This window comes from Leucoraja erinacea, chromosome 3, assembly GCF_028641065.1.
Source record: "Leucoraja erinacea ecotype New England chromosome 3, Leri_hhj_1, whole genome shotgun sequence".
Classification (NCBI taxonomy): domain Eukaryota; kingdom Metazoa; phylum Chordata; class Chondrichthyes; order Rajiformes; family Rajidae; genus Leucoraja; species Leucoraja erinaceus.
In genome coordinates, this window is record NC_073379.1 from 1,649,387 (window position 1) to 1,676,460 (window position 27,074).

The 27,074-nt window shown below is 41.4% G+C and overlaps 1 protein-coding gene across 2 annotated transcripts in view; it reads left to right on the forward strand.

Moving 5' to 3' along the window:
* Positions 1 to 27,074, forward strand: part of polk (polymerase (DNA directed) kappa) — a 64,415-nt gene that overhangs the window by 27,790 nt on the left and 9,551 nt on the right. For both annotated transcript variants that reach the window (XM_055631272.1, XM_055631265.1), the window contains exons 4-9: positions 4,527 to 4,679; positions 10,054 to 10,185; positions 11,425 to 11,563; positions 15,635 to 15,901; positions 17,884 to 18,008; positions 20,504 to 20,670. In XM_055631272.1, the coding sequence (XP_055487247.1) occupies positions 4,527 to 4,679; positions 10,054 to 10,185; positions 11,425 to 11,563; positions 15,635 to 15,901; positions 17,884 to 18,008; positions 20,504 to 20,670 (983 nt within the window). The remainder of the gene's footprint in view (positions 1 to 4,526; positions 4,680 to 10,053; positions 10,186 to 11,424; positions 11,564 to 15,634; positions 15,902 to 17,883; positions 18,009 to 20,503; positions 20,671 to 27,074) is intronic.

Genomic DNA, 27,074 nt, shown 5'->3' on the forward strand with positions numbered 1-27,074 from the left:
TTTTAAAAACAAAGTTTAACATCTCTGCCAATGAATTGAAAAGTAAATGGATGTATTCTGGAATTAAAATAGCACTGGTCAGTAATTGTATCTTATGATTGATAATGGATATATTCTATTAGATTCTGGAAATTCAAGGATGACAGCCAGATTAACATAGAAACATAGAAAATAGGTGTAGGAGTAGGCCAATCGGCCATTCGAGTCATTCAATATGATCATGGCTGATCATCCAAAATCAGTACCCCGTTCTGGATTTTTCCCCATATCCCTTGATTCCCTTAGTCCTAAGATCTAAATCTAAATCTCTCTTGAAAACATCCAGTGAATTGGCCTCCACTGCCTTCTGTGGCAGAGAATTCCACAGATTCACAACTCTCTGGGTAAAAAAGATTTTCCTCATCTCAGTCCTAAATGGCCTACCCCTTATTCTTAAACTGTGACCCCTGGTTCTGGACTCCCCCAACATCGGGAACATTTTTCCTGCATCTACCCTGCCCAATCCTCTTAGAAATTTACATGTTTCTATAATATTCCCTCTCATCCTTCTAAATTCCAGGGAATACAAGCCCAGTCGACCCATTCTTCATCATATTAACGATTTAAATCCCGTGACAAATTCTCCCCTAATTGGTGATTGAATTTGAAACATTGGTGATCAGTCACAAAATGATCAGTACGGGTGTCGGAGGTTATGGGGAGAAGGCAGGAGAATGGGGTTAGTAGGGTGAAATAGAACAGCCATGATTGAATGGCGGAGTAGTCTTGATGGGCCGAATGGCCTAATTCTACTATCATTTATTTATGAATTTATGAAAATGATTCGCAAGCAAGTTTAAAAATATATTCCGTAGTAAATGCCTACTATGTTCTGTGCGCTGAAGCAAAGCAAGAATTTAATTGTCCTATACAGGGACACATGACAATAAACTCACTTGAACTTGAGATGTGGCTTCAAATTGTCAGTCTTCTATGTCTCTTGGTCACTGCAGCAAGCAACCTCGGAAAATAATATTAAGGATAATTAGAATAGCTATGTGATCCTAAAAATTTGAAATAAATCAAATTAAACGGTATCTGAGGCGAGCCAAGGTTAAGATTAGCATTCAAGATTTGTAATGTTTGACTTGAGCCAGAAGATGTTACAGGCTAATTGTTTTTAAGCAAGTACAAAATTAAAGAAAATGGGAAATGAAACAGAACAAGGAAATGACATGCATTGGGTGGGAAATAGTAAGTAATTGAACTGATATTTGTGCAATGCAAAGGCTGTGCAAATGAGAGATCTCAGAGAACCGTAATTTTTATAACAGGGGTGCTGAGGTACTAGTGTTTGGAGCACAACTGCATGAAGAGGGAAGTTTGGAGAGTTGCTGAAGCTAGAGCCCAGGGTCATTAGAAAGGAGACCGGCAGACAAAAATTGGAAGCTCTTCCACCAGCTCATCCCATGTACGTCTTTCCGCACCAGAGTTTCTTTTTACCCCTAAGATGGTGGTAAGTGATTGGACTACGGCAGCCATAGGACTAAGGAAGCTCGGTCACTGAATTAATTGAAAACTAAGATCAATAGAATTGTTGAAATTCAGCAAATCAAGTAGGACTCCTAACTATACACTTTAATTCATGATCCTTGGCCTCTTACTCCTTTCTGTTCCAAGTCTGAACAACAGTATTCCATTTTTTACTGGGCGCTGAACAGTGTAATAACCAAACCATTCTATTTAGATATCAAACCCATGGTTCCCATTCTAATAAAGGATAGGTAAGAAGTAGGAACAGGTGCAGACCACAGCACAAAGTATGCAGTAAATAAATAGGGGCATCAGTGTACAGTAGGATCTGTGGGTGCAAGTCTGTAGCTCCCTGGAAGTGGCAACATAAGTGGATAGGGTTAAAAAGATAAGGTAGACAAAATTGCTGGAGAAACTCAGAGGGTGCAGCAGCATCTATGGAGCGAAGGAAATAGTCAACGGAAATAGAAACTGCTGCAGATGCTGCTGCACCCGCTGATTTTCTCCAGCACTTTTGTCTACATTCGATTTTCCAGCATCTGCAGTTCCTTCTTAAACAGGGTAGAAAAGATGATGTACGGCATGCTTGCCTTCATTGGTCATGCTTGCCTTCATTTAAGTGCATGGATAAGACAGGTTTGGAGGGATATGTGCCAAACGCAGGCATGTGGGGCTAGTATAGATGGGACATGTGGGCCGCTGTGGGCTAGTTGGGCCGAAGAGCCTGTTTCCACACTGTAAGACTCTATGACTCTCGGGTCTGGGCATTGTATATAAAAGTTAGGAAGTCATGTTGCAGCTGTAGACAACTTTGCATACCCCAAATATTTTATTAAAAACAGTCAACGCTGTGGAGGCATAGAATAGGCTCACCAGGACGTTACCTGGACCGGAATGTATTAGCTACCAGGAGGGGTTGTCAAAAGCTGAGGGGCAACCTAATAAAAATATATACAATTATAAGAGGCATGGGTAGGGTTGAAGAGTCACCCCCCCCCCCCCCCCCCCCCCCCAGGTGGCAAATACTTGAGGGCTTAGGTTTAAGGCGGCAGGGGTAAAGTTTGAAGGAGATTTGGGAGTTGTAGGTTCCTGGAATGCACTGTCAACGGATGTGGTCGCGTGCTGGCGACGCACTTTTTCCAACGGGGCCGCTGCCGATAGTGGGCGTCAGCCGTGTTGTCCTGCTGGGGATGCCTGGCTTCTACCGGGGACTGGACCCCCACTCCGAGGACTGTAGGCACCTGCCCGGGCGTGAGAGCAGCCAGCCCTTGTCCCGCTCCACTGGGGTCAGGGGGGGCTCAAATGTGTGTAGTACTTGAAGCTTCCGGTCGTGAGGAGGGCCCCCGGTGGGGGTCCCTTTACGCAGGGATTCTCCCCCTCTACATCAGGGACCTGGGGTGGAGGGTACTGCACAGAGGTGTTCCCTGCAACCTGTTTCTCTCGCGGTTCACAGACTTGCCAGTCGCCGGCCAATTTTGCGGGCTGGAAGAGTCTGTGTACCACGTGTATATTGAGTGCGTGAGGCTGCAGCCACTGTTCCATTATCTAAAGGGGCTGCTCCTTGCCTTCTGGCTGCATTTCTCACCCACCATCCTCATCTTTGGACACCCTCTGTGTAGGGGAGAGGGTAGGGCCAAAGAGGTCCTGGTTGGGTTGCTCCTAGGTCTGGCCAAGCTGGCCATCTGCGAGTCACGGCACCAGGAGGAAGAGGGCTCTGCCCGAGCCAGCTGCCTGTGCCTTTTTCGGGGTTATGTCCGCGCCCGGGTGATGTTAGAGACGGACCACGCGCTGTCCACAGGCACCCTGGGGGATTTCCGGGACCGCTGGGCACCGCGGGGGTTTGAATGCATCCTTGAGAAGGATTGTAACATGGTTGTATAATGGTGTATTTAGTGTATTTGTTTATCTTGTATTAGGGTGGTGGGTTCGGTTTTGTTTTATTAGACCACACCTGGAGTATTGCGTACAGTTTTGGTCTCCAAATCTGAGGAAGGACATTATTGCCATAGAGGGAGTGCAGAGAAGGTTCACCAGACTGATTCCTGGGATGTCAGGACTGTCTTATGAAGAAAGACTGGATAGACTTGGTTTATACTCTCTAGAATTTAGGAGATTGAGAGGGGATCTTATAGAAACTTACAAAATTCTTAAGGGGTTGGACAGGCTAGATGCAGGAAGATTGCTCCCGATGTTGGGGAAGTCTAGGACAAGGGGTCACAGCTTAAGGATAAGGGGGAAATCCTTTAAAACCAAGATGAGAAGAACTTTTTTCACACAGAGAGTGGTGAATCTCTGGAACTCTCTGCCGCAGAGGGTAGTCGAGGCCAGTTCATTGGCTATATTTAAGAGGGAGTTAGATGTGGCCCTTGTGGCTAAGGGGATCAGAGGGTATGGAGAGAAGGCAGGTACGGGATACTGAGTTGGATGATCAGCCATGATCATATTGAATGGCGGTGCAGGCTCGAAGGGCCGAATGGCCTACTCCTGCACCTAATTTCTATGTTTCTATTATATTGGAAATATTATTTTTTAATAATTGAATACATTTTTTGATTTAAAATAAAGGGAGGTGGTCGAGGCAGACACAATAGCAACATGTAAGAGGCAGTTTGACAGACATGCGAACAGGCTGAGAGTAAAGGTATACAGATCATGGGCAGGCAGATGGCATTAGTTTGGATTGGCAACATGGTCCGCGGAGAGATGGTGAACATGGTATGTTCTTACGGTGTACTGTTCTATGTTCTGAAACCTTTCTCAATGCTGACATATTAATGTCTTTAATCTTGTCTACTTCAGTAAGAATCATCCAAAGTTCTCTAGTTTCCCCACACAATTCATTTCTCATTGCTGATACCAGGCAAATGTAGTGTTTTAGAACTGTGAAACACAAAAGTGAAAAAAAAAGTAGAAATATACTAATTTTAAGCTGAGATTTGATCACTAAGACCATTGCCTCTGAGTACTGTCTAATTTGAATGTATACCTTTTAGCTTTATGATCTAATTATCTAGGTGGACCGACTTGTGATTGAACTGGAGATGAGCCGTGACCTCAGTCGCACAATTGTACATATTGACATGGATGCTTTTTATGCTGCTGTGGAAATGAAAGATAAACCAGAATTGAAAGACAAACCTATGGCTGTTGGATCAATGAGTATGCTGGTATGGATAAAAACTACATTTGCCAAAAATAATAATGCTGAGCATTGTACATTTTGCAGAATCAACAAATTATTAGATTTTAGATTTGGTTAAAAATATGGCGCAGAAACAGGCCCTTCGGCCCACTGAGTCCGCGCCGACCAGCGATCCCTGCACAGTAACACTATCCTACACACCCTAGGGACAATTTACAATTTTACCAAGCCAATCAGCCCACAATGCTGTACGTCTTTGGAATGTTAGAAGAAGCTGGAGATACCAGAGAAAACCCAGGCAGGTCACGGGGAGAACGTACAAACTCCGTACAGACAGCACCCCCATAGTCAGGATTGAACCCGGGTTTCTGGTGCTGTAAGGCAGCAACTCTACCGCACTGGCACGTGCCGCCCTAACTAGATTATAACTATACAGCTTTTCATGTGTGGAGGATAATTTTTCAAAGTCTGGGGGAAAAAAATCCCTTAAAACATCTAACAGAGCTTAAAATATTAGTATAATATCTAGATGAGAAGTTTTAGATGCATCCACAGTAAGGGTGTGCGTTTAGCACTTGGATAAAACTAGAACAAACATTTCTATTTGTACTACCTGCATTAAATTGACAAAATGTGCCATTTTTAATAAATCAAATTACACTGCTTTCTGCAGTTTCAAAGAATGTTGCCATTATGTCATTTTCATTGTGTTTTTGAACCCTCTTCAGTGTAAAATACCACTTTGTCTTTTAATTGCAAAGATGCGTTGTGTTTTTTTCTAAAATATGAAATAATGTGATAATCTTTGAGCATATGCAATGATATCTTAAGTGCATTGGCAAAGGGAATTTCATTGCACAATTATATTAACATTAGAAGAATATTTATTAGCAAAATATTCCTGATGCAGAATTAAACATGTCTCACAAGTGGTCATTTGTACCAAGAACATCCATCAAGGCCATAATGCAAAAGCAAAGTACCGCAGGTGCTGGACAACTGAAATAAAAACAGAAACTATTGGTAACACTCAGCAGGTCAGATGAATATTTCCTCTCTAAATCTTTCCTATCCATATTTCATATACCCATCATTCTCGGAGTGAAAAGGTTGTCTCTCGCATTTAATACACCTCTATAAGATCACCAATTGGCCTTCTGTGCTCCAGGGAATAAAGTCTTCGCCCAATCTCTCTCTCCCTGTAGCTCAGGCACTCAAGTCCTGGCAACATTCTTGTAATTGCTCTCTGCACTCTTTCCAGCTTAATGACATCCTTCCCATTGCAGAGTGACCCAACTGAACACAATGAAAGGCTCCAAATATGGCCTTACCATTTTATGTACAACTGTAACATAACAGCCTGATTTCCATGCTCAATACCCTGACTTATGAAGGCCAATGTACCAAAAGCCGCCTTTAGCACCTGTCTATCTGTGATGCTGCATTCAGGAAAAGTCCATATATACAAACGAGCATCTTGAAAGATGGCGAGATGTGTTTGCGGATACCGCAGGGTTACGGGCATTTTCTGTCATGTGAATACTTGGTAAGAAACTAAGTTAATCGCCCTGGTTTAACCACGTATCTTCCTTGATCAGCCTACGTTTTCATTTAAATATATTGTCGGGCAGCCGCATTTCCAGCTTGTGAACTGTTTGCACTATGATCAGTTCTCAGGAACAGAGTCTTGTTGTAACCTAGGAAGAAACCCAAAATGGTAAAATAAACACAGCAGATGGAATTCAAACACTTTAGTGAACCGACCAAAATTAACCAGAGAAAGATTCTGTGCTAGTGACTGGACCTGCATTGCTTTTTGTAACTTCATACTAGTTGCTATCCAAAGCTTAACAACAAAAATCCGAGACAATTTACAGTTCATCATATTTATAAAATTCGGTTTGCAAAAATAATTATGGGCTTGTCACTATTGATGCAGCGAATTGGAGTTTAAAATTTATAGACATTGTATTACATTGCACCATAACTTTGTGTGCCAAGTGATTCAATTTCATTGAAAATAAATCAATGGCAATTTGGCAGGAGATACAGAAACCTGAAATCCCACACCACCAGGTTCAAGAGCAGCTACTTTCCTGTATTTTCAGCATCGGAACCCAAAGGACCATCTCTTGTGCGACCATGATTTTATCTAATTGTGTGTGCACTAATATCTTGTTTTGGTGCAATTTTGTTCCATTTTGCTGTTGTGTATAATTTATGTTTTGTGCATTGTCTGAGATGTAATTTCATAGAATTACCACTGTAAAAATCAAATAAACACAGATATTGGAAATCTGAAATAAAACGGAAAATGTCAGAAGCACTTGGCAGGACAAGTAACATTCTTGGAAAGAGAAACTGAGTTAACATTTTGTTCATAGACCTTAGTTCAAATAAGAGAATGGGTCACATATTTGTGGAGTTTAATGTAGTTTAGTTTTGGGATGCAGTGCGGAAACAGGCCCTTCGGCCGACCAAGTCTGCGCCGACCAGCGATCCCCACACATTAACACAATCCTGCACACACTAGGGGCAACTTATATTTATACCAAACCATTTAACCTACAAACGGTTTAAGAAGGAACTGCAGATGCTGGAAAATCGAAGGTACACAAAAATGCTGGAGAAACTCAGCGGGTGCAGCAGCATCAATGGAGCGAAGGAAATAGGCAACGTTTTGGGCCGAAACCTTGCCTATTTCCTTCGCTCCATAGATCAGATTCAGATTCAATTTTAATTGTCATTGTCAGTGTACAGTACAGAGACAACGAAATGCATTTAGCATCTCCCTTGAAGAGCGACATAGCAAACGATTTGAATAAAAAATAAATAATAAGTGTCCGGGGGGGGGGGGGGGGGGGGGGATGGCAGTCACCGAGGTACGTTGTTTAGTAGAGTGACAGCCGCCGGAAAGAAGCTGTTCCTCGACCTGCTGGTTCGGCAACGGAGAGACCTGTAGCGCCTCCCGGATGGTAGGAGGGTAAACAGTCCATGGTTGGGGTGAGAGCAGTCCTTGGCGATGCTGAGCGCCCTCCGCAGACAGCACTTGCTTGGGACAGACTCAATGGAGGGGAGCGTGGAACCGGTGATGCGTTGGGCAATTTTCACCACCCTCTGCAGTGCCTTCCGGTCGGAGACAGAGCAGTTGCCATACCATACTGTGATGCAGTTGGTAAGGATGCTCTCGATGGTGCAGCGGTAGAAGTTCACCAGGATCTGAGGAGACAGATGGACCTTCTTCAGTCTCCTCAGGAAGAAGAGACGCTGATGAGCCTTCTTGATCAGAGTAGAGGTATTGTGGGTCCAAGAGAGGTCATCGGAGATGTTGACTCCCAGGAACCTGAAGCTAGAAACACGTTCCACCTCCGTCCCGTTAATGTGGATGGGGGTGTGCGTGCCACCTCTGGACTTCCTGAAGTCTACAATGAGCTCCTTGGTCTTCTGCACCAAGGAGCACATTCTGCAGATGTTGCTGCACCCGCTGAGTTTCTCCAGCATTTTTGTGTAACCTACAAACTGTATGTGTTTGGAGTGTGGGGGGAAACCGAAGATCTCTGAGAAAACCCACGCAGATCACGGGGAGCATGTACAAACTCCGTACAGGCAGCAGCCATAGTCGGGATCGAACCCGGGTCTCTGGCGCTGCAAGGCAGTAACTCTACCACTGTGCTGCCATGCTGCCCAAGTTCTGCTTGGAGCACTATCCACTCGCTGGTCAAATAGCTTGTCTGGATGCACTGGAGAAATTCTGCTCCCCTGAGATCCTTAGCATTAAGAATGTCTCAATTAATATTGAGGAAGTTAAATACCTGCCTATTATAACCATATTATTCTGTCAGGTTTTTGTGATTTGTCTACATATCTGTTCCTCTACCTCCTGCTGACTAACTGGAGGCCTGTAGGACATCTGAAAAAGTGTGCCTCCTGTATCCACTATTGTTGTCTCTGAGTACATATACAGTATAACCTCATTGAAAGAGTCTTCAGGATATCCTCCATTATTTCTGAAGTGAAGGAATTGCTTATTGAGACTGTAATGGCACATCCTTCACTCCATGCATTCCCTCCCCCACTGCCATTACACCCAATGATACAATCAATACAATCAGTTTTATTCGTCACATTGCATATAAAGTGTAAGTGAAATGAATTTGTCAGCAGCGGTACAATGATAAAGAACACACAATACACAATAAAAATTTAACACAAACATCCACCACAGCATTCATCACAATGGTGGAAGGCACAACAATTTGGCCAATGATTCTCTGCCCTGGAATATTGACTTGCCAGTCCTACCTCTAAACCATGTATATGTGATAGCAAAATAACATGTTCCCATGTGGTACTTGGTGCTCTGAGTTCATCTGCCTTACTTGTTAGACTCCTTGCATTGAAGTAGATTAATTTAGCCTTGTAATCCTCCCATATGCTCTGCAGACTGGACTGGCTCAATTATCCATTTATAGTTTACTAGGCCTCTCCCCATCTATTATGCCTAATTAATTTTAACCTCAGACAACAGCACTAGCACATCATCCTCCATGTATGTTCAACATATCACAGTTTTGTGCAGGTACAATCTTGCCCCGAAACAGTGCTATTGATCCAGGAATCTAAAGCCTTCCTTCTGACAAGATTTCTTTAGCCAAGCACCGTTCTGACCAAACCCCAAATTCCTTTACTTCCTACTACATGGCACTCAACTACCATCCAGCTGGCAAAGGAGGTAGTTGAGGCTGGTGCTATAACAGCATTTTAAAAGACACTAGGACAAATTACAAGGTCATCAATGGTAGGAGCAGAATTAGGCCATTTGGCCCATCAAGTTTACTCCGCCATTCAATCATGGCCCATCTATTTCTCCCTCCTAACTTCATTTCATGCCTTCTCCCCATAACCCCTGACACCCTTACTAATCAAGAATCTATCTCTCTCAGCCTTAAAAATGTCCATTGACTTGGCCTCTGCAGCCTTCTGTGGCAAATAATTCCACAGATTCACCACCCTCTGACTAAATAAATTCCTCCTCACCTCCTCCCTTTAATTCTGAGGCTGTGACCACTAGTCCTAGACTCTCCCACTGGTAGATTCACTAGACAGATTCATGGATAGGAAAGATTTAGTGGGATACTAGACCAACCAAGGCATTGGGACTAGCTTAGATGGGGCATCTTGGTCAGCGTGGATATTGGTCTGTTGGACCTGTTTCTGTGCTGTATAACTATGATTCCAGGGCTCTATGACTCAATTTCACAATGTGTTTTATAATTTAATGGAAATCTATGCAATTTTGATTTTGAAGACTTTTATGAAAATGGTTATTAATTCTGGTAGACAGTGATGGTAGTTATCTCGAGAGTTGTTTATCTAATGCAATGCCGTTTTTCTTGCAGTCAACCTCAAATTATCATGCACGGAAATATGGAGTACGTGCAGCGATGCCTGGGTTTATTGCTAAAAAACTGTGTCCAAATTTGATTATCGTTCCAACAAACTTTGATAAATATCGAGCAATAAGCAAAGAGGTGTGTCACATCTTCTGATAATATTGTTTTGTTTATTGCTGCTTCTGCTAAATTTATCTTCTATTTTATTACAATACAATCAGTAGTGGTTTCGTGCCTTGTACTATTTTCCCCTCATTTAATTTCAGATATTTTACATTATATTTTCATTACAGTTCCAAAGTATTCCAAGTTTATTTTATTTTTGCGTAATACTTATTTGACTTAAAGGTTAGAATGGTTAGAAAGTGGAAGGCAGTCAGGGGTGAATTTGATTATGAAAACCCAGAGATGACAAAGTTATATTTGAGGGATTCAGCAGCAGATTCAAATATTTTGCTGCTGGAATATTTAAGTCCAGTTAATTTGTGTCTTCCTAATTCCTAGTATTTTAAGACTACTCATTTTTTGTGGTCAACTTATCATTCTCTCTCGATCTATAGGGTCTCCATAAATGTGGGCACCTCTCCTTGCTTCCTTTTTAGCCCATTGTCCAATTTAAAAAAAAATCCATTCCTGTAAAGGGGATTGAAGTTTAACTTGATTTTGCTCTTGATTTTGAACTGAAAATGTGTATCTATGTGTGGCATATCTGATCTGTTTGGGTGGCATGCAAAACCAAGCGTCTCACTGCACCGTGGTACATGTGAAAGTAATAAAACTAAACCTAAAACACTGCAACACAATATGCAATAATCATTTTATGTACTATGTAGTAGCAGTGATGAGGAAAATTTTCTTCTGGATTAAATCAGATTCCGTGCTGCACATTAGACCTCCCTTAGTGCTGCATTTAACTCTTTGCAACAATCTGCCTGTTGTGGGCTTCAGTCACATTCTTTTCCATTGTTGCAGTATTTATTTCATCAATATAGTTCCTTTTGAGCATTAATATAATAGCGGTGAAGCAAATATTTTTACAATTATGTTCTATTATTTCCTCATTTCTATATTTACTTCCATGTGGTGTGAAATATTTTGGTCTGAAGTAACGGAGATTGCAGGAGAAGCTGTCATCATTAAATTGATGTTGTCCTACGTCAAGCTGATAGTAGCATTTTCGTAAGACATAAATTGTGTACAGGAAGCCTTCTACAGTAAAAATATCCCTTTTATTCTTTGAAAAAATTATTAATTGTCGTCGATGGCCAAATGAATGGCAGAATAGAAAACCTTTGTTCTTTTCTGACAAAGGAATGTGATATTTTGTAATGTGATCGTCAATGCCTTTACAAAATGTTAAATATTTTTTTTGACAAGGTAAAAGAGATATTGGCAGATTATGACCCCAATTTCCTACCAGTAAGTCTTGATGAGGCCTACCTGGATATAACAGAGCATTTAGAACAAAGGCAGTACTGGCCTGAACATAAAAGGACATATTACTATCATGGAGAAGGTAAGATTAGTCATTTTGCTTGTGCATATAAAGTCACTGAATGTCAGATAGCCTTTATATGGATGATTTTAGACTGGTGAATGAACCTGGTGTTGGATCTCTGCCCAACTTACACGTTGTGATGACTAGTGCCCTCCATAATGTTTGGGACAAAGACCCATCATTTATTCATTTGCCTCTGTACTCCACAATTTGAGATTTGTAATAGAAAAAAAATCACATGTGGTTAAAGTGCACATTGTCAGATTTTAATAAAGGCTATTTTTATACATTTTGGTTTCACCATGTAGAAATTACAGCAGTGTTTATACATAGTCCCTCCATTTCAGGGCACCATAATGTTTGGGACACAGCAACGTCATATAAATGAAAGTAATCATGTTTAGTATTTTGTTGCATATCCTTTGCATGCAATGTCTGCTGTGATTCATGGACATCACCAGTTGCTGGGTGTCTTCTTTGGTGATACTCTGCCAGGCCTGTATTGCAGCCATCTTTAGCTTATGCTTATTTTGGGGGCTAATCTCCTTCAGTTTTCTCTTCAGCATATAAAAGGCATGCTCAATTGGGTTCAGATCGGGTGATTGACTTGGCCACTCCAGAATTGACAATTTTTTAGCTTTGTAAAATCCTTTGTTGCTTGAGCAATATGTTTGGGATCATTGTCTTGCTGTAGAATGAACCGCCGGCCAATGAGTTTTGAGGCATTTGTTTGAACATGAGCAGATAGGATGTGTCTATACACTTCAGAATTAATTATGATACTACTATCAGCAGTTGTATCATCAATGACAATATGTGAGCCAGAACCTTCAGCAGCCATACATGCCCAGGCCATATCACCCCCACCACCGTGTTTCACAGATGATGTGGTATGCTTTGGATCTTGGGCAGTTCCTTCTCTCCTCCATACTTTGCTCGCCATCACTCTGATATGTTAATCTGCGTCTCATCTGTCCACAAGACCTTTTTCCAGAACTGTGGTTGCTCTTTTAAGAACTTCTTGGCAAACTGTAACCTGGCCATCCTATTTTTGCAGTTAACCAGTGGTTTGCATCTTGCAGTGTAGTCTCTATATTTCTGTTCATTAAGTCTTCTGCTGACAGTGGTCATTGACAAATCCACACCTGACTCCTGAAGAAAGTTTCTGATCTGTCGGACAGATGTTTGGGGATTTTTCTTTATTACAGAGAGAATGCTTCTGTCATCAGCTGTGGAGGTCTTCCTTGGCCTGCCAGTCCCTTTGCGATTAGTAAGGTCACCAGTTCTGTCTTTATTTTTAATGATGTTCCAAACAGTTGATTTTGGTAAGCCTAAGGTTTGGCTGGTGTCTCTAACAGTTTTATTCTTGTTTCTGAGTCTCATAATGGCTTATTTAACTTTCATTGGCACAACTTTGGTCCTCATGTTGATAAACAGCAATAAAAGTTTCCAAAGGTGATGAAAAGACTGGAGGAAAGACTAGGTGCTGAGAGCTCTCTTATACCTGCATTAAGGAGGCAATTAAACACCTGAGCAATTACAAACACCTGTGAAGCCATGTGTCCCAAACATTATGGTGCCCTGAAATGAGGGGACTATGGATAAACACAGCTCCAATTAGTACCTGGTGAAACCAAAATGTGTAAAAATACCCTTTAATAAATTCTGACAATGTGCACTTTAACCACATGTGGGTTTTTTTAATTACAAATCTCAAATTGTCGAGTACAGAGGCAAATAAATAAATAAATGATGGGTCTTTGTCCCAAACATTACGGAGGGTACTGTAAAAGACAAAATGCTGAAAATATACAGTAGTTTATGTCAAATTTTTATGTAGTTGTGTGTCTTATTGCTTTTTTGGTATGACTGTATGGCAAACCAAGTTTCTCGTATGTTGCAAAACATACTTGGCTAATAAATTGCGATTATGATGATTATTATGAGCTCTGACAGAGGCAAGGAGTTTCAGTTCTGATCAGGGCTATGCATCTGAAATTTGAACTGGGCTACCTCCATCCAGATGCTGTCAGATATGATGTTTACTTTTAGTACTTACTGTTCTAGTAACTGAAATAAAACCACTACTTCCTGATTTTCATTTGGAAACGCAATTTCGTAACGGAAGTTCAAGTATAGAGCCATTTAAAAAAAGAATAATGGTAATGATGTTGCCTAATTCTTTCAATGTTTTTTGGAGTTCTTTATTTTAGTCTGATTTAGAGATCTTAGCAATCTTAGATATACTTGTGATCGGAGCATTCGACACGATACGATATGATATCCCAGGAGGTAAATCCACTTCTAAGAAGAGTGAATTCATCAACTGCATAAAGAAATTTCCCCTCATCTCAGGCCTGAAGGTCGGAACAATGATTCCTAAGTTTTACAACCCCTCCCCTTCTTTGTAAACCGTCCATTTTGAGGAAGCAGCCTGTCGCCATCTACTATGTCAGTCCATCTGAGAATATGCAATGTCACAATTAGATCATCGCACGTAGTGAACATTGATTTATAACCACGTTTAACCTGTTATCACAAAATACCCCACATTCCCCGGAACCAATGCAGTGGGTACACTGCACTGACACTAAAAGCTTGTCATTTCTATGTTAGGCATAAAGTTGAATTGTTTTACTAAATAATGCACGATTTTAATTAAAAAATAAAGGGATAAAAACTGGAAAAGAATGAAATTCAAAGCAAATCAAATGTTTTCATTGGCAGATCTTTAGTGAAAGACATTGAACCATAGAACTGCACACGAACAGGCCCTTCGGCCCACAATGTTTGTGCCGAACATGATGTTAAGTCCAATCCTTATCTGCCTGCATGTAATCCATATCCGATATTTACACCCTGGAAAAAGTTTCTGACTGTCTACCCGATAATAATTTTATATACTTCTATCAAGTCTTCCATCAACCACTGGGTGTTCCAGAGTGTACCATTCAAGTTTATCTAATCTATTCTTGTAGCTAATAGCCCCTAGCTCTTAGGGCTAAGGGAATCAAGGGATATCAGGAAAAAGCCGGAACGGGGTACTGATTTTGGATGATCAGCCATGATCATATCGAATGCTGGTACTGGCTCGAAGGGCCGAATGGCCTACTTTTGTACCTATTTTCTATGTTTCGAATCCATGTATAATTTTGGTAAATCTCCTCTGCACCCTTTCCAAAGCCACCACATCCTTCCTGTAATGGGTTGACAAGAACTGCACGCAATAATCCAAATGGGGCATAAAAAGTCAGATAAAGTCCAAATTCCTATAAAGCTGCATCAGCACTTCCTGATTCTTCCCTGGACGTTGAGTACAATGACGGCAAGCACATATGCTTTCTTAGTACTCTACGCATGGATAGAGAACTGTTTGGCAGACAGGAAGCAAAGAGTATGAATTAATGAGTCCGTTTCAGAATGGCAGGCAGTGACTAGTGGGGTGCTGCAAGGCTCAGTGCTGGGATGTTTTCAAGATAGAGTTCACTGTATGTTTTCAAGAGCCTCGTGAGGGCTAACAGAATCAAGGGATATGGGGGAAAAGCAGGAACGGGGTACTGATTTAGGATGATCAGCCATGATCATATTGAATGGCTGGCTCAAAGGGCCGAATGGCCTACTCCTGCACTTATTTTCTATGTTTCTATATTTCTATTGCCACTTTCAAGGACTTATGGATCGAATGGACAAAGAATGGATCGCCTGGGCTTATTTCAATGGTCTTATATTCACTGGAATTTAGGATGAGAAAGGATCTTATAGAAACATATAAAACTCTTAAGGGATAGGACAGGCTAGATGGATGAAAAATGTTCCGCAAGTTGGAGGAGTCCAGAACCAAAGGTTGCAATTTAAGAATAAAGGGTAGGCCATTTAAATTAGCCATGATCATATTGAATGATGCTGAATGGCCTACTCCTGCACCTATTTTTCTATGTTTCTAAGGACCTAGACCCCAAGATCTCTCTGTACATCAATGCTGTCAAGGGTCTTACCATTAATTGTAATTGCAGGCACTCTGCAATTGTTAGCAATAGTAGAAATTCTATATATTTTAACCCTGATAATTTTATTGATCTATTAATACAGTAATGGAAAACATGGATAATTTACATCCATCCAATGAAGATTCGGGAGATATTTCACCAATACTTTTCGACGACAGCCCTCCCATGTTGTCACCTCAGGAACCAACTCACAGTGGAGTTCCACTGACAGGTTCCTATCTGCAAAACAGTGAAAAAGAATCATATCAGGAGAAGAGGAAGCCAGGTGTATTTGGTATTACAGCAGAGGAGACTGTTAAAGAAATGCGTTTCAGAATTGAACAGAAGACCAAATTAACAGCAAGTGCCGGTAAGTTCAAGTTCAAGTGAGTTTATTGTCATGTGCCCCTGATAGGACAATGAAATTCTTGCTTTGCTTCAGCACACAGAACATAGTAGGCATTGACTACAAAACATTTGAATAAATAAACTGATAAAGTGCAAATAACAGATAATTGGTTATTAATAATCAGAGTTTTGTCCGAGTCGGGTTTAATAGCCTGATGGCTGTGGGGAAGTAGCTATTCCTGAACCTGGTCGTTGCAGTCTTCAGGCTCCTGTACCTTCTACCTGAAGGTAGCAGGGAGATGAGTATGTGGCCAGGATGGTGTGGGTCTTTGATGATGCTGCCAGCCTTTTGGATGCAGTGACTGCGATAAATCCCCTCGATGGAAGGAAGGTCAGAGCCGATGATGGACTGGGCGGTGTTTACTACTTTTTGTAGTCTCTTCCTCTCCAGAGCGCTCAAGTAATGAAGCCTTTATCTTTTTTTAACCACTTTTGACTTCATTTTCGGATTTCGACATTGACAGAGTTTTATATATTGCTGCCAAGAATAAAATGGATGGAAGTCTGCAGTCTAGTAAGTAGCTTAATGTTGTCTGAATTAAAATGTAGCTGTTTCTGCTAAAGGGAATATAAACTCAGTTTATCCAATATCTCCTCATAATTTAAGTCTTCCAATCCAGGCAACATCAGGTGAGTCTCCTCTGCACTCTCTCTAATGCGACCACACCCGTCCTAAATTGTGCCGGCCAGGACCATGCACAAAACTCCAAGTGCTGCTTAATCAATATTGTGTAAAGTTTCAACATATCGCCTGAACGTGTGTATTCTATGCCCTGACGTATCACCCTTTTCGGCCTATTTTGCTACCTTCAATGAATAGTGGACTTGAATTCCAAAGGTCTTCTCCTCGTCAACATTCCATATTGTCCTCGGATTAAAACCCAGAGCAATTTAGGTGAAATTCTTATCTCGTCTATCCTGGTAACCAAAACTAATCCAGAAGATATCTCCAGAAGAGGCTGATGATTACAGGTAATATTTGTCTTTTGTACAAGCTATCCTATTCAGTTTTGGTGTCATCTGCCACGTGTAGGAATTCACCAAGTTGCTGTCCTACAAACGGGCCAGCAACCAGTCAAGGAACTACAATTCTGGCATCAGTTGCATTACAACATAGAGGGTGACCATTCAGTTCATCTACTCTATGCCAGCACTTCAAGAAATCCCACCTATCTTCTTGCCTTATACCTTTCTCCCTCACGTGACCGTTTATTTCTCAGTTTTGAGATCAGTCTGAGAAAGGGTCCTGACACAAAACGTCATCTGTCAGCAAAAAAACTTATACTTAAATTTTGGAAAAAGACAACAGTCCCCTCAGTGAAGATGTGGGTTATGGAAATGACAGAGACACTACATCTAGAAAAAAATAGGTTTGTCTTGAATGCCAAACCAGATCAATTTTTATAAATATGTTCTCCTTTTATTGAATTTCTTGAACAATACAATGATTGAACACAAACTGAAACCTGATTGTAAGGCTGGGTCGTCGGATATATCTCCTTTTCTTCTTTCTTTTCTTCTTTCTCCTTCCTTTCTTCTCTCTTTTTTCTTATTTCAACTTAATATTCTGTTTGTAAATTCTTAAAATTGAAGCTGTGCTAGAATTGTACACTGTTAAGTTATTTTTTTTGTACAATTGCTTCCGATAAAATTATAATAAAAAAATAAATTAAAAAAACGTCATCTGTCCCTGTCCCTCCACAGATGCTGCCTGCCCTGCTGAGTCCCATTTTGTTCTAATATCTGCAGTCTCTTGTATCGCCAATGTCCCAATTCTATTTAGTCTAAGTAAACATCAACTTGAATGCATTTTATTCACCTCAACATATTCTACACCTTGATCAGATTGTATTGACTTTAAGCGTAACGTGCATTTGTCCCATATGTCCAGGGACAAATAGTGATGCTGAACAAATATTTATTGCTTAACTTAATATTTTTTAGGAATTGCACCAAACATGATGTTGTCCAAAGTCTGCAGTGAAGTAAATAAACCAAATGGACAGTATCAAATTCCAGCAGACAGTTGTGCTGTCAAGGATTTCATAAAGAACTTGCCTATTCGAAAGGTAACCTGTCTTAATATTATTTAATTCTACATACAGCATAGTCAAAATCAACTCGTGAGGGCCTAAATCTCACGTTTTCTTCCACCTTAAGACACCGTTAATATTATAGTGCACATGGCCTTGATTTTTGGTCATATTTTCATTTTCAGACCTTTAGACTTTAAAGATACAGCGTGGAAACAGGCCCTTCGGCCCACCAAATCCATGCCGACCAGCAATCCGTACACTAGCTCTATCCAACACATTAGGGACATTTTTTTACAATATATAGAAGCCAATTTACAGCTACAAACCTGTATGTCTATGGAGTGTGGGAAGAAACCGGGACACCTGGAGAAAACCCACACGGTCACAAGGAGAACATACAAACTCCGTACAGACGGCACCCGTAGTCTCTGTCGCTGTAAGGCAGCAACTCTACCGCTGCACCACTGTGCCACACCTTCTGTGAATTTTGTTACTGGTTTTACGTGTTTGAAACTTGGCAACTAAATCCCTTTTTTATATTTAAATTAATTATTTGCATTTATGGAATCTTTTCTCTTAAAAATAATAGAACAACAGAACCAGTTTCAACAGAGAGTGAGCCAGCAGGATTTGCTGAAGCACAGTTCGTAGATGACCTGACTGACCTATTGGGAAAACTGGCGAAATAGGAATATCTGCATGGAGTTCCAGAAGGCAAATTTGTCATTTGTTTGCTGACAGTGCAAGACTTTTGAAGTGGAAATTACAAACAGATGCTAACAAAACTGTGGCAATGTAATCCCAATGTAAGCAAATGTAAAGGGCCTGTCCCATTGTACGAGGTAATTCAAGAGTTCCCCCGAGTTCTCCCCTGATTCGAGCTTGTGTAATGTACGTAGCGGCTCGTACAAGTAAAAAGTAACAATTTTTTTCATCACGAGTATATCTTTATTCGTGGACATTTTTCGCAGTGTTGAAAAAACGTCACGAGTTTACCGGATTTCCCGAGTACCTACCGTTACTCGTACGAGCCGCTACATGACATCCACGAGCTCCTATGTACCCGCTACATACATTACACAAGCTCAAATCAGGGGAGAACTCGGGAGAACTCTTGAATTATCTCGTACAGTGCACCAGGCCCTTCAGATAGAATGGTTTCTAAATTTCAAGCTTTGGAGTTACACACAAACGTGTGGTTACTTAACATCATTAAAATGTACAATATTGAAAATAATCCATCGCAATTGGAATGGAAGATTTTATCTCGGGGAACTAGAAAACAAGGGAGCATATGTGATGCTATTCGTGGAGTACGGTGGGATGTTCTGGGGTTAAGATTTCCGGTTGCAAAAATTTCCACATAGAGCAACCAGACAGTTCTTGGACTCTTGGGGCTAAATTACAAAATGAAATCATACAAACTAAGGTTGTGCAGACACAAGGAATTATAGATGCTTGAATCTTGCGTAGAACACAAGTACTCTTGTGTAGTATACAAGCTGTAGTAACTCAGCCCGTCAGGCAGCATCTCTGGGAAACATGGATAGACGACGTGTTGGGTTGGGACCGTCCTCTAGACTTGGAGTCTGAAGAAGAGTCCTGAACTGAAAAAACATCGCCTATCCATGTCCTCCAGAAATGCTGTCTGACCCACTGAGTTACTCCAGCACTTTGTGTACCAAACTAATGTTTGCTGAAATGTAACCGACAAACCATCTTCCTCCCCTTGCCTCTCTCAGCACCTGCTCCTCCATTGTGATCCTCTTGAAAATATATCACACCGATATATTTGGACAACAAAATAAAATATTTATTATGCTAATCCTATTAAAGCTCAGTCTTGAATACTGCTTGATGATGCGTTTGTAAAGTAGTATAGAGTGTTTTACTTTAAACATAGAAACATAGAAAATAGGTGCAGGAGTAGGCCATTCGGCCATTCGAGCCTGCACCACTATTCAATATGATCATGGCTGATTATCCAACTCAGTATCCTGTACCTGCTTTCTCTCCATGCCCCCTGATCCCTTTAGCCACAAGGGCCACATCTAACTCACTCTTAAATATAGCCAATGAACTGGCCTCAACTACCTTCTGTGGCAGAGAATTCCACAGATTCACCACTCTGCGTAAAAAATGTTTTTCTCATCTCGGTCCTAAAAGACTTCCCCCGTATCCTTAAACTGTGACCTCTTGTTCTGGACTTCCCCAACATCGGAAACAATCTTCCTGCATCCAGCCTGTCCAACCCCTTAAGAATTTTGTAAGTTTCTATAAGATCCCCCCTCAATCTTCTGAATTCTAGCGAGTACAAGCCGAGTCTATCCAGTCTTTCTTCATATGAAAGTCCTGCCATCCCAGGAATCAGTCTGGTGAACCTTCTCTGTACTCCCTCTATGGCAAGAATGTATTTCCTCAGATTAGGAGACCAAAACTGTACGCAATACATTGCAATACATTGTTGCATTTGCCATTTTACTATTAAATTATTAAGACTTTGCTTTGCTTGCTACTTTTATGTGTAGGTACCCGGTATAGGAAAGGTAACAGAAAAAATGCTGAATGCTTTGGGAATTACAACATGCGTTGGGCTGTGCCAGCAGGGGGCCATGTTGTCCTTGCTCTTCACTGAGAGTGCATGGTACCATTTTCTACACATCTCACTTGGCCTGAGTGAGACGCACCTTGAAAGGTAAATAAGCTGCTTCTGAAAGAATGAGTATTTTGGAAAAGTAGGTTGTCACAAACATGATTTGTTTGTTTGAATATTATTAAACAATTACAAAATTGTAAAACCCATGCGAAGAATGCTTATGAATAGGTGCCGTTTCGGGTCGGTACCCTTCTGCAGACCTTTTTCAGGGACCCAACCTGAAGCATCACCGATCCATGTTCGCCAGAGATGCTGCCTGACCCACTGGGTTACTCTATAGCATTTTGTGTCATTTATTTGTAAACTAGCATCTGCAGTTCCTTGTTTCTACGAAGAATGACTATGTTAACAGAATTTATTTGAACATTATTTTTTTAAACATTTTATGTTATTTGAAAATACTTCCCTGCGGTAACAATATTGATTTCTCTAACTTTAAGTAAGCCCTGTATCCCCTCTCTCTCCATCCCTTCTCCACCCGACTAGTTTCACTGTTGTTCTGTTGAGTTTTATTGTTTGTATAACTCATTATCACCTACTCCACGGCCTACAATGGACTGTTGTGGGCTCCACCTGTCCTTGATCACTGTTGCTTTTACCATATCTTTGGTTTATTCATTTGTCCTATGTACCTGTATCTCTCGTTTCCCTTTCCCCTGACTCTCAGTCTGAAGAAGGGACAACCTGAAATGTCACCTATTCCTTTTCTGCAGAGATGCTGCCTGTCCCGCTGAGTTACTCCAGCATTTTGTGTCTATCTTGTAACTTCACACTCTACTTGGGTATCACATAAGCCAATGGTATGAACATTGAATTTTCCAAGTTCAGGTTGCCATGGTCTCTGTGCCTATCTCACTTCTATTGGTCTAGCTTGGTTTTGTCACTCTTCATCATTCCCATCTTGATCTGCCAATCACTTACACCCCTATCCACCTCCGCAGGCCCAGCCATCCTCTCCCTTCCCCGTCAGGTTCCATCTGCTCATCACCTCTTCTTCATCTGGTTCCACTTGTCAGCTCGCTGCCTCCTTCCCCTCCCCTGCCCTCCCCATCATTCATCTGATTTCCCCTATTATCTCCCAATTCCTGAGTGACCCTTCCCTCTCCCCCTCTTGATATTGACTATCTTCCCTACTCTCGGATATATGAAGCAGGGTGCAATCTGAATTGTACACTTTCCCTTAACCTCCAAACATGCTGCTTGAGCTGCTGAGTTCCTCTGGAACAAATTTAAGAATCTTACAGGAAAGGGCTTATGAATGGGCTTGTTGTTGGAAAGAATGGGACTTACTTTTTATCTTGAATCATGTGCGAGTTATAAATCTTGTTTTTTTAATCTAAATGCTGCATGTAGAATTTCGACAAAGATTGATTCTGTGAAAATGTTCGTGGCCTTAATGGCCACCTTGTGGGAGGACAAGGTTAAATAGTTGTTGAAATTGAAATCTTTGGGCGTAATAGTTTTCTGCTAACTGTGCTTTGAACTGTCAGGAGATATTTTCTAGATTATCCAACCATTTGCAATTTTACTTCTGACGACTGGGAATCATGCATTTCAAAGTTGAATCTGAAAAATATTTTAGAGAACTTAACATGATTCTGATTAGAACAATTCTTGATTAGAACAGGTGTCAAGGGTTATGGGGAGAAGGCAGGAAAATGGGATCAGGAGGCAGATTGGATTGCGGAGTAGACTCGATGGGCCAAACGGCCTCTAATTCTCTACTCCTATAAAACCCCTGTCTCACGGTGCAAGTCCACCCACGAGTGATCACGAGTTTAAAACAAATCAAACTCGTGGTAATCATGTAGGATTAACGTAGCGGGAACGTCGGAACTCGTAACGCTAACGGCAGGTACTCAGGAAACTTGTTAACTCAAGGAAGTCAAGGAAACAGCAGCGTACCAATAGTCCGATTATTGTAGCGGTGTAACAAAGATATCTCCACTGTCCGTTTTTGGTGTGTTCCCCCCCCCCCCCCCCCACCTTTCCCTCACAACTCCAGTCTCGTCCCCACCCCCTGGGAAACTGAAGGGAGCGACAATCAACTGCCACGGATACAAATAATGTCATACACTAGAAAGGGCAGATGCTGGTTGACAAAAAGTGAACACACAGTGCTGGAGTAACACAAAGACGCAGCAGAATTTTGGAAACGTTATCCCGTCACCCATTTCTTCTCTCCAGAGATGCTGCCTGTCCCACTGAGTTAAAGAGTTCCCACGGTAGAGTCACGAGTCGCCACAGTAAACTCACGGGCTACTACGTTCTTACAATGAGTTTAAAAGTTTAAAATGTTTACTTCAAGAGTAAATTTGACTCGTAGAAATCTTTCATCATGTTGAAAGATTTACACGAGTTAACAAGATTCCCGAGTACCTGCCGTTAGCGTTACGAGTTACGACGTTCCTGCTACGTTAATTCTACATGATTACCACGAGTTTGATTTGTTTTAAACTTGTGGTCACTCGTGGGTGGACTCGCACCGTGAGACAGGGCCATAACTTGTGAACATGGTAGGAAGGAACTGCAGATGATGTTTTAAAACGAAGATAGACACAAAAAGCTGGAGTAACTCAGTGGGACAGGCAGCATCTCTGGAGAAAAGCAACAGGTGACATTTCGGGAAAAGGAACCTATTCCTCTTCTCCAGAGATGCTGCCTGACCCACTGAGTTACTCCAGCTTTTTGTATATATCTTTTGGATTTAACATGGGTTTGTTTCAAATGTTAATGATTAAGTAAATAATTGAGCAAATGAACACACCATCCAGAAAGTAAATTAAAATGTTATGGCAAATGCACTTTAGACTTGGGTGTGCCAGGACTTGAGTTTTCAAGTCAGTTTGCAATGATGTGTGTGGAGCTGCAGATATATATGGCCAGCAAGACAATTTCAGGGCACTCTGTCGGAGAATCCTTTTAAAATTAAGATTCAGTGGGTCAGTCGTAGATTGTTTTAATTAAAAACCATATCTGAACTTTTGAAACTTAATGATCAAATAATCATTAATCTGTCAACAGTGGCTGAATAGGAGATTCCAGAGAGTAATGGTGGATGGTTGTTTGTCAGGTTGGAGGCCGGTGACTAGTGGGGTGCCACAGGGGATCTGTGTTGGGTCCACTGTTGTTTGCCATGTACATCAATGATCTGGATGATGGTGTGGTAAATTGGATTAGTAAGTATGCAGATGATACTAAGATAGGTGGAGTTGTGGATAATGAAGTAGATTTTCAAAGTCTACAGAGAGATTTATGCCAGTTGGAAGAGTGGGCTGAAAGACGGCAGATGGAGTTTAATGCTGATAAGTGTGAGGTGCTACATCTTGGCAGGACAAATCAAAATAGGACGTACATAGTAAATGGTAGGGAATTGAGGAATGTAGGTGAACAGAGGGATCTGGGAATAACTGTGCACAGTTCCCTGAAAGTGGAATCTCATGTAGATAGGGTGGTAAAGAAAGCTTTTGGTGTGCTGGCCTTTATAAATCAGAGCATTGAATATAGAAGTTGGGATGTAATGTTAAAATTGTACAAGGCATTGGTGAGGCCAATTCTGGAGTATGGTGTACAATTTTGGTCGCCTAATTATAGGAAGGATGTCAACAAAATAGAGAGAGTATAGAGGAGATTTACTAGAATGTTGCCTGGGTTTCAGCAACTAAGTTACAGAGAATGGTTGAACAAGTTAGGGCTCTATTCTTTGGAGCGCAGAAGGTTAAGGGGGGACTTGATAGAGGTCTTTAAAATGATGAGACGGATAGACAGAGTTGACGTGGATAAACTTTTCCCACTGAGAGTAGGGAAGATTCAAACAAGAGGACATGACTTGAGAATTAAGGACAGACAGAAACTTCTTTACTTTAGGGGCTGTAATGAGCATGAGGGGTGGAACGTTTTTTACATCAGATAGAGTGGAGGGTGGTCTGAGCGCAGGGGAATGAGAGAATTTCAGTGACGGTGAAGGGTCGGAGGCCGTGCAGTAATCGTTATTTTATCATTTAAAAAGATAAATAGTGGATACCAAGTTTATGTACCGAGTACGTGTTACTCTGAAACATCTAATTGATGTCTGTCTTAATGGTATCTCACAGGCAGACTTTCATACACAGGCCCTTTGGCCCAATTCGTCCACACTTGCCTGCCACCCTTGGTCCATATCCCTCCAAACCTGTCCTATCCATGTACCTGTCCAACTGTTTCTTAAACGATGGGATACTCCCAGCCTCAACTACCTCCTCTGGCAGCTTGTTCCATACACCCACCCTGAGTGGAAAAAGTTACCCCTCGGATTCCTATTAAATCTTTTCCCCTTCACTTTGATCCTATGTCCTCTGGTCCTCGATTCCCCTACACTGGGTAAAAGCTGCATCTACCCGATCTATTCCTCTCATGATTTTGTATACCTCTATAAGATCTCCCCTCATCCTCCTACACTCCAATGGAATAGAGACCCAGCATACTCAGTCTCTCCCTATAGCTCACACCATCTAGTCCTGGCAACATCCCCGTAAATGTTTTCTGAACCCTTTCAAGCTTGTCAATATCTTTCCTATAACATGGTACCCAGAACTGAACACAATATTCTAAAGGTAGACAAAAATGCTGGAGAAACTCAGCAGGTGCAGCAGCATCAATGGAGCGAAGGAAATAGGTAACGTTTCGGGCCGAAACCCTTCTTAAATATTCTAAATGCAGCATCACCAACGTCTTATACAACTGCAACATGACCTCCCAACGTCTATACTTAATACTCTGACTGTATGCAGCTCTTGTTGCCCCATTACTTGGGAGGATGTGGAAGTGTTGTAGAGGGCGCATAAAAGATTTACCAGAATGCTGCCAGGATTAGAGGGTTTTAGATACATGGTGTATATTGGACAGATTGTATTCACCAGAATGTCGGAGGTTGAGGGGAAACCTGATAGAAGTATATAATATTCTATAGCTCAGACCCTCTAGTTGACAGGACTAGAGGGTCTGAGGTATAGGGAGAGGTTGAGTAGGCTGGGACTCCATTCCTTGGAGCGCAGGAAGATGAAGAGTGATATTATAGGTGTATAAAATCATCAAAGGAATAGACCGGGTAGATGCACCGAGTCTTTTGCCCAGAGTAGGGAATCGAGAACCAGAGGACATAGGTTTAAGGTGAAGGGGAAAAGATTTAATAGGATTCTGAGGAGTAACTTTTTCACACAAAGGGTGGTGGGTGTATGGAACAAGCTGCCAGAGGAGGTAGTTGAGGCAGGAACTATCTCAACATTTAAGAAACAGTTGGGTAGGTACATGGATAGGACCTGTTTGGAAGGATAAGGACTAAATGCAGGCAGGTGAGACTAGTGTAGCTGGGACGTGTTGGGCCAAAGGGTCTGTTTCCACGATGTATCATGCTATGACTCTATATTATGACTTTATATTATGACAGGCATGGATATGGTAGATAGTCGTTTTCTTGCGAAAGGAATAGTTAGATCTCAAGCCGGGTGTTGAGCAGCCAGGTTGTTGTCTCTACGTCAATGTCTGCCAGGCCCTGAGCTCCATTTGGTGGGTGGTAGAGCGGGCACCCAGAGATGGCGTGGTTGGCTGTCTTTTGTTCTGCTCCGCATTCACAGGCTGGGCTCTGGCGGAGGGAGCCCCCATCTCCACATACTGGATGTCAAAGACTAGAAGGCATAGTTTTAAGGTGAAAGGGGCAAAGTTTAAAGATGTGTGGGGCAAGTTTTTTTTTCCCCACAGGTGGTGGTGATTGCCCTGAACATGCTGCCAGGGTAGTGATGGAGGCAGATACGATAGTAGCATTTAAAAGGCTTTACATAGGCACATGGACATGCAGGTGAAGGAAGGACATGGATGTCCATTAATATAATAAGAGAGAGGCCTAGCAACATTGCCATCTGCAGGAAAGAAGTAGCCGGAGAAAAATCAAACACCAAATGGAAATCAGGAAAGTAGGAACAACACTAAGGGAAGCCTCAGCCTTGAAGTTTCTAAACTTTAATAACCCAACCTTTCTCCTTGTACTCAAATCAATTACTTCATAAATCAAAACCATCAACACTAAGATAAACACAAATGTAAATGCAACGTTTGCTGCATTTTAAAGGCCAAATGCACATTAATACAAAATTACTTCAATTTGAAGAGAGAATTTTATTTATTTATTTATTTATTTATTTTAAAATACATTTTTAGTAGGGGCATCTGCATATCATAATCCAAACCAGTACAGACTTTGTTTAACGGTTACATATTAAATATCCAGGTTTCCAGAGATCCAGTTACTAAAGTAGCTGGGATCCTCCTTTATCGGTTACATATTAACATTGCCTCTAATTATTTATTTATATTTATAGATAGGAAAAATAAAGAAAGAAAGAAAGAAAGAAAGAAATTAGAAAAATAGCTTAAACTATCAATAATACAACTTGGGAGATAGGTCCGTA